Genomic DNA, 13,074 nt, shown 5'->3' with positions numbered 1-13,074 from the left:
TCATTAACGCATGCCTAAGTTTCTAAGCTACCCATTCATTTAGTAATCTCTGAATATATGCTGATAACAATAGAATGAGTTTAATTATGCCTAAGGAATTCAACCAGTTATATGCCACATATATTAGAGCTCAATGATGGGGCCTGGCTTAGTAATTCCAAAATTTCTTAATGATTCTTAAAATTCTTAATGACTCTTCCTTTTGAAAAATAAAAAGACTGGTTTTTTAAAAGGTGAAAAAGGGAAAGAGGGATGGAGAAACCATACCTGCTTAACTAAGGAAGTTCCTAACATATTTTAAATGAAGGCATATCATGTATATAAGCTTATAAAGTCTACTGCCCAAAAGTGTTAAGGTAAATAAAGTAAGGGAGGAGTGTTTAATTCCTGTATTAAATGAAAAACGAGAGCAAAAATATGATCCTCATATTGCCTGGCAGATTAAGAGGCTCTAACATTATATTAAGTGCATACATCAAACAACAGAGGAAACAGAAAATCTACATAGCGTATTTTTTTTAAGGAAAATCTTAGTGGAAGTACTAAATTGGGAGAGTTGAGTGACATCCAGTTCCACCACTATCTGGGGTTTTTCAATCTACATGAACAAAGACTTCATCATTAAACTAAAGTCTAAAAAGAACAATGCAAGGAATTAAAATTATAATATGAATGAATAAAAATAAGCTTAACCATAAAGATTTTACTTAAAAACAAAAGAGGCTGGGTGCAATGGCTCATGCCTATAATCCTAGCACTTTGGGAGGCCAAGGCTGATGGATTGCCTGAGGTCGGGAGTTCAAGACCAGCCAGGCCAACATGGGGAAACCGTGTCCCTAAGAAAAATACAAAAATTATCTGGGAATGATGGTGTAAGCCGGTAGTCCCAGCTACTTGGGAGGTTGAGGCAGGAGAATTGCTTCAACCTGGGAGGCAGAAGTTGCACTGAGCTGAGATCACACCACTGCACTCCAGCCTGGGTGACAGAGCAAGGCTGTATCTTTAAAAAAAAAAGAGAAAATTGTTTTTTAACTTACCATCAAGATAAATATCACTCCCTAATTCAGCATTAACCCAAAACATAGAAGCCACTGCACCTGAAAATATATAATATTCATCAAATAAAAATATTTCTTCACACTGAGAAACATGATTCTATCCATGCTTTAATTTGCCCTGATGAAATTAACAGGTAAACACATATATCTTCTTATAAGAATTACAGTGATAGAACCTTTTACTGTTTATACCCATCCCATTTCTATCCCTCTTGTTATTTCCTTTAAAAAAGACCAACTCTTATCACATGCAAACAAGACATCATTCTTCTACCAATGCCATAATAATTTAATAGCAGATATTATCAAACAATTTGAGCAGTATGGCTTTATGCACATCAGACTTATTTTTATTTGCTCATCTCCTTAATATGATAACCATTCAGGTCATAAACAGTGAATTATCACTCTAAAGGAAAAGGAAAACAAAACATCAATAATTCCAAATCACTTGTCAAAAAAAAATTTACTTGTATAGTAAATTTTATATGTATAGAACTAGAAGTAAAATTATATACTCTATGGCATTACTAATTATTTCTCACACTATTTAGTACTGTATAAAACCTGGGTCTGAGGAAAAATTATGCCTAAATAATAAATTAAAACTTATTTTTGACAGAAACTGGTTAAATATCAAACCACATACCCTGATTATTATGCTGCAACACCAGAAAAAGAAAACAGAGCGAGGAAAATATTTGATTTTTCAAAGCATCACAGACCCAGTTAGTGACAGGGCTGTCTAAAAGACTCAGTGTACGCGACCTCAGATCAGACGTGGCGACCCGCTGAATTTAAGCATATTAGTCAGCGGAGGAAAAGAAACTAACCAGGATTCCCTCAGTAACGGCGAGTGAACAGGGAAGAGCCCAGCGCCAAATCCCCGCCCTTGGGTGGGGCGCGGGAAATGCAGCGTATGGAAGACCCACTCCCCGGCGCCGCTTGAAGAGACAAAGAAGGCCATTACATAATGGTAAAAGGATCGATACAACAAGAAGAGCTAATGATCCTAAACATATATGGACCCAATACAGGAGCACCCAGATACATAAGGCAAGTTCTTAACGACTTACAAAGAGACTTAGACTCCCACACAATAATAGAGGGAGACTTTAACACTCCACTGTCAATATTAGACAGATCAACCAGACAGAAAATCAACAAGGATATCCAGGGCTTGAACTCAGACCTGGAGCAAGCAAACCTGATAGACATTTACAGAACTCTCCACCCCAAATCCACAGAATATACATTCTTCTCAGCACCACATCATACCTACTCTAAAATTGACCACATAATTGGAAGTAAAGCACTGCTCAGTAAATGCAAAACAACTGATATCATAAAAAACAGCCTCTCAGACCATAGTGCAATCAAGTTAGAACTCAGAATTCAGAAACCAACCCAGAACCGCACAGCTTCATGGAAACTGAACAACTGGCTCCTGAATGTTGACTGAATAAACAATGAAATGAAGGCAGAAATAAAGAAGTTCTTCGAAACCAATGAGAACGAAGACACAACATGCCAGAATCTCTGGGACACATTTAAAGCAGTCTCTAGAGGAAAGTATATAGCAATAAGTGCCCATATGAGAAGAATGGAGAGATCCAAACTTGACACCCTATCGTCAAAATTGAAAGAGCTAGAGGAGCAAGATCAAAAAAACTCAAAACCCAGCAGAAGACAAGAAATAACTAAGATCAGAGCTGAACTGAAGGAGATTGAGACACGAAAAACCCTTCAAAAAATCAATAAATCCAAGAGCTGGTTTTTTGAAAAGATCAGCAAAATAGACAGACCGCTAGCCAGATTGATTAAAAAGAAAAGAGAGAACAACCAAATAGATGCAATAAAAAATGATAAAGGGGAAATCACCACAGATTCCACAGAAATTCAAACCATCATCAGAGAATATTACAAACAACTCTATAAACTAGTAAACCTGGAAGAAATGGATAAATTCCTGGACTCCTGTGTCCTCCCAAGCCTAAACCAGGAGGAAGCTGAAACTATGAATAGACCAATAACAAGGTCAGAAGTCGAGGCAGCAATTAAGAGCCTACCACACAAAAAAAGCCCAGGTCCAGATGGGTTCACAGCCGAATTCTACCAGACACACAAAGAGGAGCTGGTACCATTTCTTCTGAAACTATTCCAAATAATCCAAAAAGAAGGAATCCTACCCAAATCATTCTACGAGACCAATATCATCCTGATACCAAAACCCGGCAGAGACCCAACAAGAAAAGAAAACTTCCGGCCAATATCCATGATGAACATAGATGCAAAAATCTTCAATAAAATATTGGCAAGCCGATTGCAACAGCAAATCAAAAAACTTATTCATCATGATCAAGTAGGATTCATCCCGGGGATGCAAGGCTGGTTCAACATACGCAAGTCTATCAACGTAATTCACCACATAAACAGAACCAAAAACAAAAACCACATGATTATCTCAATTGATGCAGAGAAGGCATTTGACAAAATTCAACAGCCCTTTATGCTAAAAACCCTCAATAAACTCGGTATCGATGGAACGTATCTCAAAGTAATAAAAGCTATTTATGACAAACCAACAGCCAATATCATACTGAATGGGCAAAAACTGGAAGCATTCCCTTTTAAATCCGGCACTAGACAAGGATGCCCTCTGTCACCACTCCTATTCAATATAGTACTGGAAGTTCTAGCCACAGCAATCAGGCAAGAAAAAGAAATAAAGGGTATTCAAATAGGAAAGGTGGAAGCCAAATTGTCTCTATTTGCAGACGACATGGTAGTACACCTAGAAGACCCCATCGCCTCAGCCCAAAAACTCCTGAAACTGATAAGCAACTTCAGCAAAGTCTCAGGATATAAAATCAATGTGCAAAAATCACAAGCCTTCCTCTACACCAATAACAGACTTAAAGAGAGCCAAATCAAGAACGAACTGCCATTCACAATTGCTACAAAAAGAATAAAATACCTAGGAATACAACTCACAAGGAACGTAAGGGATCTCTTCAGGGAAAACTACAAACCACTGCTCAATGAAATCAGAGAGGACACAAACAGATGGAGAAACATTCCATGTTCATGGTTAGGAAGAATTAATATCGTGAAAATGGCTATACTGCCCAAAGTAATTTACACAATCAACGCTATCCCCATCAAGCTACCATTGACTTTCTTCACAGAACTGGAAAAAACCACCTTGAACTTCATATGGAACCAAAAGAGAGCCCGCATAGTCAAGTCAATTCTAAGCAAAAAGAACACAGCGGGGGGCATCACACTACCGGATTTCAAACTATACTATAAGGCTACAGTAATCAAAACAGCATGGTACTGGTACCAAAACAGAGATATAGATCAATGGAACAGAACAGAGACATCAGAGGCAACACAACATAGCTACAACCATACAATCTTTGATAAACCTGACAAAAACAAGCAATGGGGAAAGGATTCCCTGTTCAACAAATGGTGCTGGGAAAACTGGCTAGCCATGTGTAGAAAGCAGAAACTGGACCCCTTCCTGACACCTTACACCAAAATTAACTCCAGATGGATTAAAGACTTAAACATAAGACCCAGCACCATAAAAACCCTAGAAGGAAATCTAGGCAAAACCATCCAGGACATAGGAGTAGGCAATGACTTCATGAACAAAACACCAAAAGCATTGGCAACAAAAGCCAAAGTAGACAAATGGGACCTAATCAAACTCCACAGCTTCTGCACAGCAAAAGAAACAGTCTCTAGTGTGAATCGGCAACCAACAGAATGGGAAAAAATGTTTGCAGTTTACCCATCTGACAAAGGGCTGATATGCAGAATTTACAAAGAACTCAAACAGATTTACAGGAAAAAAACAAACAAGCCCATTCAAAAGTGGGCAAAGGATATGAACAGACACTTTACGAAAGAAGACATATATGAGGCCAACAATCATATGAAAAAATGCTCATCGTCACTGGTCATCAGAGAGATGCAAATCAAAACCACATTGAGATACCATCTCACGCCAGTTAGAATGGCGATCATTAAAAAATCTGGAGACAACAGATGCTGGAGAGGATGTGGAGAAAAAGGAACACTTTTACACTGTTGGTGGGAGTGTAAATTAGTCCAACCATTGTGGAAGACGGTGTGGCGGTTCCTCAAGGCCTTAGAAATAGAAATCCCATTTGACCCAGCAATCCGATTACTGGGCATATATCCAAGGGACTATAAATCGTTCTACTACAAGGACACATGCACACGAATGTTCACTGCAGCACTGTTTACAATAGCAAAGACCTGGAATCAACCCAAATGCCCATCGATGATAGACTGGATTGGGAAAATGTGGCACATATACACCATGGAATATTATGCAGCAATCAGAAATGATGAGTTTGTGTCATTTGTAGGGACATGGATGAATCTGGAGAACATCATTCTCAGCAAACTGACACAAGAACAGAAAATGAAACACCGCATATTCTCACTCATAGGCGGGTGATGAAAAATGAGAATACATGGACACAGAGAGGGGAGTACTAAACCCTGGGGTCCATAGGGGGGAAAGGGGAGGGTCAGTGGGAGTGGGAGGTGGGGAGGGATTGCCAGGGGAGAAATACCAAATGTGGGTGAAGGGGAGAAAGCAAACAAAACACACTGCAATGTGTGTACCTATGCAACTGTATTGCATGCTCTGTACATGTACCCCAAAACCTAAAATGCAATAAAAAAAAATAAAATTTAAAAAGAAAAAAAAAAAAAGAATCAGTGTAGGAGAAAAACAAGGATAACCAAACTCATTCCAATGTCTAAAGCTGTCCTCCTATTCTGACAAGATGTGGTCCCTCAAGCATCACTCTGTGTCAACAATGAAATATCTGTCAGCTGTTTACAGCGATTACTCATGCAAGATATAGCAAGGGCCACAAAATCTAATGGTTTCCTGATATCTATTGATTTTTTTCCCAAAAACTTAATAGTTTTCCAATTTGACTGAAATAGGATTTGTGAGTAACAGTGGCTGAATCAATGTCCGTCCTTTTCAAGGAAATTACTTTACCATGACAATTATTTAGCTTAGAACTGGAGAGTGTCAGTCTCCAAAACGGGAAACAACTGAATTGTCAATAAGAATTTTGTTCACTTTCTTGGCTAAAACATGATTTTAATTAATGAGGGAGAAAAATTAAATCTACTGTATCATTACTCCAAACAATAAGTCATTTTAGAAAGCATTAATTTTTTCACTTAGTAAAATATCTAACATACATAAATCATTTTGTAATTTTTAAAAATTCATTGATTTTTTTCCAGTAAATAGCTTATAAATCCTACTATTAATATTTGCCTGTTAAGTTGAAACGTAAGAGTATATTAAAGCTCTATTCTAAAACTGATATTTGTCTTTGATATAATACTTGCCAGACTATACGAGAAAGATCTAATTAAAATTTGGAGGTAGGTATTTAGGAGGAAGAGTAAAGATGAGTGAACAAAGTTAATCAGTGACTCTCAAACCAGGTTGCTTTTCTCCCTGGGAAATATTTGGCAATGTCTGAAGATATTTTTGGTTGTCTGAACTAGGGGAATGCTACTGGCGTCTAGTATGTAGAAGTCAGGGATGTCGTTAAATATCCTACAATGGACAGGGCAACCCCCTCACAACAGATAATTACTCAACCCAAAATGTTATCTGTGCTGACATTGAGAAAACCTGAGCTAGATTATAGAATCTCCCTTCTTCAAAACCCAATAAAGCAAAAAACGAAAATAAAAATAAAAAATAAAACAAGCCAAAATTTTATTAACAGCAACCAAATATAAAAGGGCCTGTCATAAATTTTGAAGACTGACAGTCTAAATAAGAAACAAAGTTCTATGTGATTTTTGGTCATTCCCAACTCTACCCCTACCTCCAATAAGAGGTTGTAGGGAAATAGTCTGCAAAATCCCAAACACTTATCACAAATACCTTCCAAAATGGCAAAAAGCAGCCGAGGGATGACTAAGCAATACAGGGAAAGGTCAACAAAAAAATTTCAAGACTAAGTTTTAACCATCTCGATGCTTTGGGAAGGAGAGGGTCAGGTCATATTCTAGGGCTCAAAACAAAGAGAAATGAGAGATCTGAGGCTGAATAATGTCCCCATACAAGGCACAGGATTTTTATTCATAAGCAGTTGGGCAGACCCAAGGGGGAAATGCTTGGTACTTCAAGAGAGCAGAGCCCAAAAGCCAAATAGCCCATCTGGCTCTCTGAATCACCACTTTTCCCTTCTCTTTCCCTCCACTCCAACAATATACAGCTTTCAAACTAGAGCTCAGGAGAAAAACAAATTTGGGTAAGAAGAGTAGAGTACTAAAAATATTTTCCATCAGCACCACATATAAGTTCTCTGAGCCTCTCATATCAAGAAGATATGAGGTATTACAGCCTGACAAAAAGAAACACACACACACAGAGAATAAAAGGCAAGAAATAACAAAAAAGTAAAGAAATGAACAGGGCACACAAGTGGCAAAGAACCCAATCTGGAAGGATACATAATCAAAAAAAAAAAACTAAAGAAAATTCTCAACAACTTCATCATAATAAAGAACTTAAAAACAATACAACCCTATAAAAACAAGCTCAAAAGCAAGAAGCAGAGTAAGATGAAAATCCAGTTTGTAGTGCTAAAGAAACTTAGAGCCTATAAACACAATGACTTAACCAACTATTTCATTTAAAACAACAAAACCAGAACAGACACTGGAGAAAACAGAATTAATGACCAAAAAAAAAACTATTTCAGAGGATTACAGTAAATGTAGAGGTAAAAGACAAATAAAAGCAATTAGACTACAGATGGAAAAAAAAGAAAATTCAACATTAGGAAAACTGGTGTCATGAAGCAGAGAAAACAATAATTTGACCCAACAAAAAGCATTAATGGTAACAAGAAAAATGTTCTTAAAAGAACTAAGGGCATATTATAATTCAGGAAAAAACAATTATAAATGGCATTTAGATATACTTGTTTACATTACTGAATTTCAAAAATAAAGAAAAAAACCTTTCATGCATTTTTTATTAAAAAAACAAGCCACCTTCAAAGAGGAACGGGGGAAAAATCAGATTTTTCTACAGTAACACTAGATGTCCCAAAATAATAAAACAGTGACCACAAAGCTAATGAAAGTGTTCCCAAACAATATTACCTCCTGCGAAGTTATTTTTCAGGAATGAAAGCAACAGGCGGACATTCTCAAGCATTGAAACTCAGAGACTATAGTACTCACAAATTCTTCCTGATAAAAATAAAAGAAGAAAACAATGGACAAGGAAATCCAGCCAATCAAAAAACACTAGGAGATTATGGAACAAAATTTACAAAGTTGAGGGGGGAAAAATGTGTGACTGATAAATTTTATACCTAGCCAAGTAATCCTTCAAGTAACATAAAAACAGAAGACAAATATTTTTGATCAATAAAGTCAGAACCCAAAGAAAGCAGTACCTATAACTTGAAAAGATTTCCTGACAATGAAATTCAATCAGGAGATGGACTAACTCAGAAATGGAGAAGCAACAGTACTAGTAATGAGCACCAAAACTATTAAAACATAGAACTAAAAGAATTATGATGGAACCATGACAACATAAAGAATATGATCAACATGAAATTAGGTCAATTAACACCCTAGAACGGCCTCTAAGTGTTCAAGTGAAAACAGTCACCTGTTTATCACTTTACATCAAGAGCTAGAAATGATTATACTTAGTGAGGAAGTTATGTTGAAAGCCAAGACAGGCCAAAAGCTAGGTCTCTTGAGCCAGTTAGCCAAGTTGTGAATGCAAAGGAAAAGTTCTTGAAGGAAGTTAAAAGGGCTACTCCAGTAAACACACAAATGATAATAAAACAAAAGTCTTATTGCTGATATGGAGAGGACAGATGATCAAACAAGCCACAGTGTTCCCTTAAGCCAAACCCTAATTCAGAGCAACCCTATTCTCTTGAGTTCTATGAAGGTTATAAGAGAGGTGAGGAAGCCGGAGAAGAAATGTTGGAAGGTAGCACAGGCTGGTTCACAACATTAAGGAAAGAAGCCATCTCTATAACATAAACGTGCAAGGTAAAGCAGCAAGTGCTGATATAGAAGCTGCAGCAAGTTACCTAGAAGATGTAGCTAACATCATTCATGAAAGTAGCTACACTAAGCAACAGATTTTTTTTTTGTTTTTTTTGAGACAGAACCTTGCTCTTTCGCCAGGCTGGAATGCAGTGGCATGATCTCAGCTCACTGCAACCTCCGTCTCCCGGATTCAAGCAATTCCCCTGCCTCAGCCTCCTGAGTAGCTGGAACTACAGGCACACACCACCACACTCGGCTAATTTTTTTCTATTTTAGTAGAGACAGGGTTTTACCATGGCCAGGATGGTCTCGATAACCTGACCTCATGATCTGCCCCCCTTGGCCTCCAAAAGTGCTGGGATTATAGGCGTGAGCCACTGTGTGGGTCCTAGCAATAGATTTTTAATGGAGATGAAATGGCCTCCTTTTGGAAGAAGATGCCATTTAGGACTTTCACAGCTAATGAGAAGTCAATGCCTGGCTTCAAAGATTCAAAGGACAGGTTGATTCTCTTGTTAGGGGATAAAGGAGCTGGTGACTTCTAGTTGAAGCCAATAATCATTTACCATCCTACGGCCCTTAAGAAGTAATGCTAAATCCCCTCTGCCTGTTTTCTATAAATAATAAAGCCTGGATGACAGCACATCTGTTTACAGCATGGTTTAAGCCCATCATTGAGATCTACTGCTTAGAAAAAGATTCCTTTCAAGAACTGTGATAGAGATGTACAAGGAGATTGTTGTTTTCATGCCTGCTAACACAACATCCATTCTGCAGCCCATTGATCAAGGAGTAACTTTGACTTTCAAGTCTTACTTAAGAAATATATTTCATAAAGCTATAGCTGCCATAGACAGTGATTCCTCTGATGGATCTGGGCAAAGTAAACTGAAAACCTTCTGAATAGGATTCATCATTCTAGATGCCATTAAAAACATTCGTTATTCGTGAGAGATCAAAATATCAACATGAATAGGAGTTTGAAAGATGATTCCAACCCTCACAGATGATTTAGAGGGATTCCAGACTTCAATGGAGGAAGTAACAATGTTTCTAGAGTAGAGTTTAGATATAATTCTATTTGGAGGTAAAAATTTTCTTGATAATCATTAACTTCACACTGGGAAAAAGGCCTGGTGAAGATTTAACTGTATCTTCTTTGTTACCTTAATGACAACATTTACAAATAAAATTATTGCAATTTTATTAGTAAAAAAACAAAATGCTAAGAATTAACTTAAAGGGAAGAAGTGTTGCTGGGATTAGAGCCCAAAGCCTTTATATATCTCTTAATGACTGCCTCAGAAAGCTGGGTTAGAACAGTAAACAGAAATAAAATCTCTATGGAATATAACCAATGAAATATATACATTCAGCCCTCCATAACTGTTGGTTCTACATCTATAGATTCAACCAACTGTGGATTAAAAATAGAAAAACTTAAGGGCCAGGCACGGTGACTCACACCTGTAATCCCAGCATTTTGGGAGGCTGAGGGGGGCGGATCACAAGATCAGGAGTTCGAGACCTGCCTGGCCAACATGGTGAAACCCCATTTCTACTAGAAATAGAGAAATTAGCTGGGCATGGTGGCGGGCACCTGTAATCCCAGGTACTTGGGAGGCTGAGGCAGGAGAATCACTTGAATGTGGGAGGCGCAGGTTGCAGTGAGCTGAGATAGCACCACTGTACTCCAGCCTTAGCTACAGAGTGAAATTTTGTCTCAAAAAAAAAAAAAGAAAAAAGAAAAAATATAGATGGCTATGTCTGTACTGAAAATATACACTTTTTTTTTCTTGTCATCATTCACTTATCCATGCAGTATAATAACTACTTACATAGCACTTATATTTATTAGGTATTATAAGTAATCCACAGATAATTTAAAGCATATGGGAGCATGTGCATAGATTATAGGAATACACTACATCGTTTTATATAAGGGACTTAAACATTCATAGATTTTGGTATCCTCAGAGGTCCTGGACCTAATACCCCATGGATGCCAAGGAACAACTGTATTTAGAGGTAGAACATCTCTGCATGTCTATACTTTTAACAACTACTGTTCTTACAAATAATCCTAAATCAAGCAATAAAACTTCAAATTCTGTTAACAGCTTAAAAATACCAATAAATACTCTGATCATTCATCTGCCAAAGAAAATAACTGAGTACTTTTCCTCTTTTAAAACAAAAAAAATTTTATTTCTTTTTAAAACAAAAAAAGTTTTAATTAAAGGAAAGCTTTAATACTCATTTTAGATCTTCCTTTAATACATCTATTTACTATATATCACAGAACTATATTCTGGTTATTAATAATCTCACTTCTTACCAGGATCTGCTAATCCAGTGGTCTCTAACAGTATGTAATCAAATTTCCCCTTCTTCTGCATCAAATTCTCAATAGCTTTCAGGCCATTGTCCCTGGAGAATATCAAAACATAATTTACATTAGGTAATAATTTACATAAATTACCTAAATATTTTGAAGTGATTATTATAAACAATTTAAAATATATTCAACAACCAGAGATAAAAGTGTCCTTAGGAATGTGAAAATTTAACTCGCTTCTAACCTTCTAACAAAATGTCCGTCCCACATTTACCAGTGAGAAAACAATAATGCATACACTCTAATAGGTAAAAAAAAAATCATATACATTACTTTAATTTTATTAAAATTAAAAGCAGAGGGAACTTTATCTGACCGAACTCAGTATCTTATTTTTATAGCTTTATGAAATAAAAAAAAAATCAACATCCAAAATAATGATAAAATTTATTAACTATAGTAGTTTAATATAATAGCTAAAGGGACACTGGTATTAACACCATTTAATTCTTTTTTTCATTAGGATACAAGGTTTTAATTTCCCATTTTTTTTTATCAAAAGTGAAGAAAATTACTTAATAGATTACATTTTGGTTGTTCCAGAAAGTCTGTTATAATTTTGTCCTTGCCAATACATTTGACAAAAAGTCAAACACCTAAGGCAATAAATGATGCTGAAGAGATTTAATTCACTAGAATATACAAAATTAAGAATATAAGTAGCCATTTTTATAATTCATCCAACAAACATTTGAGTACTACTGTGTGTTGGGTACTCTTCTAGGGTCTATGGCAGACTAGTGAACAAAATAGACATTGTCCTTGGAAAGTTAACTAGTGGAACATAGTCATTTATTTTTGTTTTTATAAGGTTGAATACTTGGAAATATGACCAATGACGTACTAAATTCAGAATAATCATTTTTTACATGAGACTTTCATGTACTAGAGATTAATAATTAAATAAGCCCTGACATCGAAAGCATTAAAAACTCAATTAAAGGGCCAAAGCATTAGAGCAGATAGAAAAGAGAGTAAGAAACACTTTAAGAAAATGCTTCCTAATAAGTTTATTTTCTATTTGTTTGAAAATACAATGAAGCAAACTGTAAATTCAGTTAAATTACTCAAGAAACTTAAAACTGGAAATACAATCAATAAACATTTCTAGTAAACCAAGTACATAGTAAACACATTTCTCACTTCACTGAACAGCAGAGGCAACCGTTTCTAAGTTCCAGCCACTCTTCATAGAGCTCTCCACCTTGGCTGACAGCTAAGGATTTCTCCAGCGCACTTCCTAGAATAATTAACAAACAGCCATTTTTTTTTTTTTTTGCATTTGACTTTTTTTTAAATTGCATTTTAGGTTTTGGGGTATATGTGAAAAACATGCAAGATTGTTGCATTCTTTACCTTATGTCCACTAGCCAACAAAAAACAAAGATGAATGAAACTCAATAATGGAGATCTTAAAGCAGAAAATTCATTTTATAACATTCTTTCATTTTATTCATGCAGCCTTGATATCTAAATTACAGTACACTACGTTATTTTAGCTTTAAG

At 36.2% G+C, this 13,074-nt stretch overlaps 1 protein-coding gene across 11 annotated transcripts in view; it reads right to left on the bottom strand.

Moving 5' to 3' along the window:
- Window positions 1–13,074, bottom strand: part of LOC128928059 (putative COBW domain-containing protein 7) — a 54,757-nt gene that overhangs the window by 35,909 nt on the left and 5,774 nt on the right. For 7 of the 11 annotated variants that reach the window (XR_013533407.1, XM_078367862.1, XM_078367881.1 and 4 more), the window contains exons 3-5: window positions 12,712–12,808; window positions 11,509–11,600; window positions 1,038–1,097 (exon numbers count right to left, since the gene is read on the bottom strand). Coding sequence is in view for 7 of the 11 variants with exons in the window: in XM_078367862.1 (XP_078223988.1) it covers window positions 1,038–1,097; window positions 11,509–11,600; window positions 12,712–12,808 (249 nt within the window). In the remaining 4 variants the exon portion in view is untranslated. Of the gene's footprint in view, window positions 1–1,037; window positions 1,099–8,554; window positions 8,577–11,508; window positions 11,601–12,711; window positions 12,809–13,074 lie in introns of those variants that run through there. The other 4 variants (XM_078367878.1, XM_078367877.1, XM_078367882.1 and 1 more) reach the window with 3 other exon arrangements.

The sequence above is a fragment of the Callithrix jacchus genome, chromosome 1 (genome assembly GCF_049354715.1).
Source record: "Callithrix jacchus isolate 240 chromosome 1, calJac240_pri, whole genome shotgun sequence".
NCBI classification, from domain to species: Eukaryota; Metazoa; Chordata; class Mammalia; order Primates; family Cebidae; genus Callithrix; species Callithrix jacchus.
Note: the sequence above shows the minus strand (reverse complement) of the source record. Positions and strands in the feature narration are given on the sequence as shown.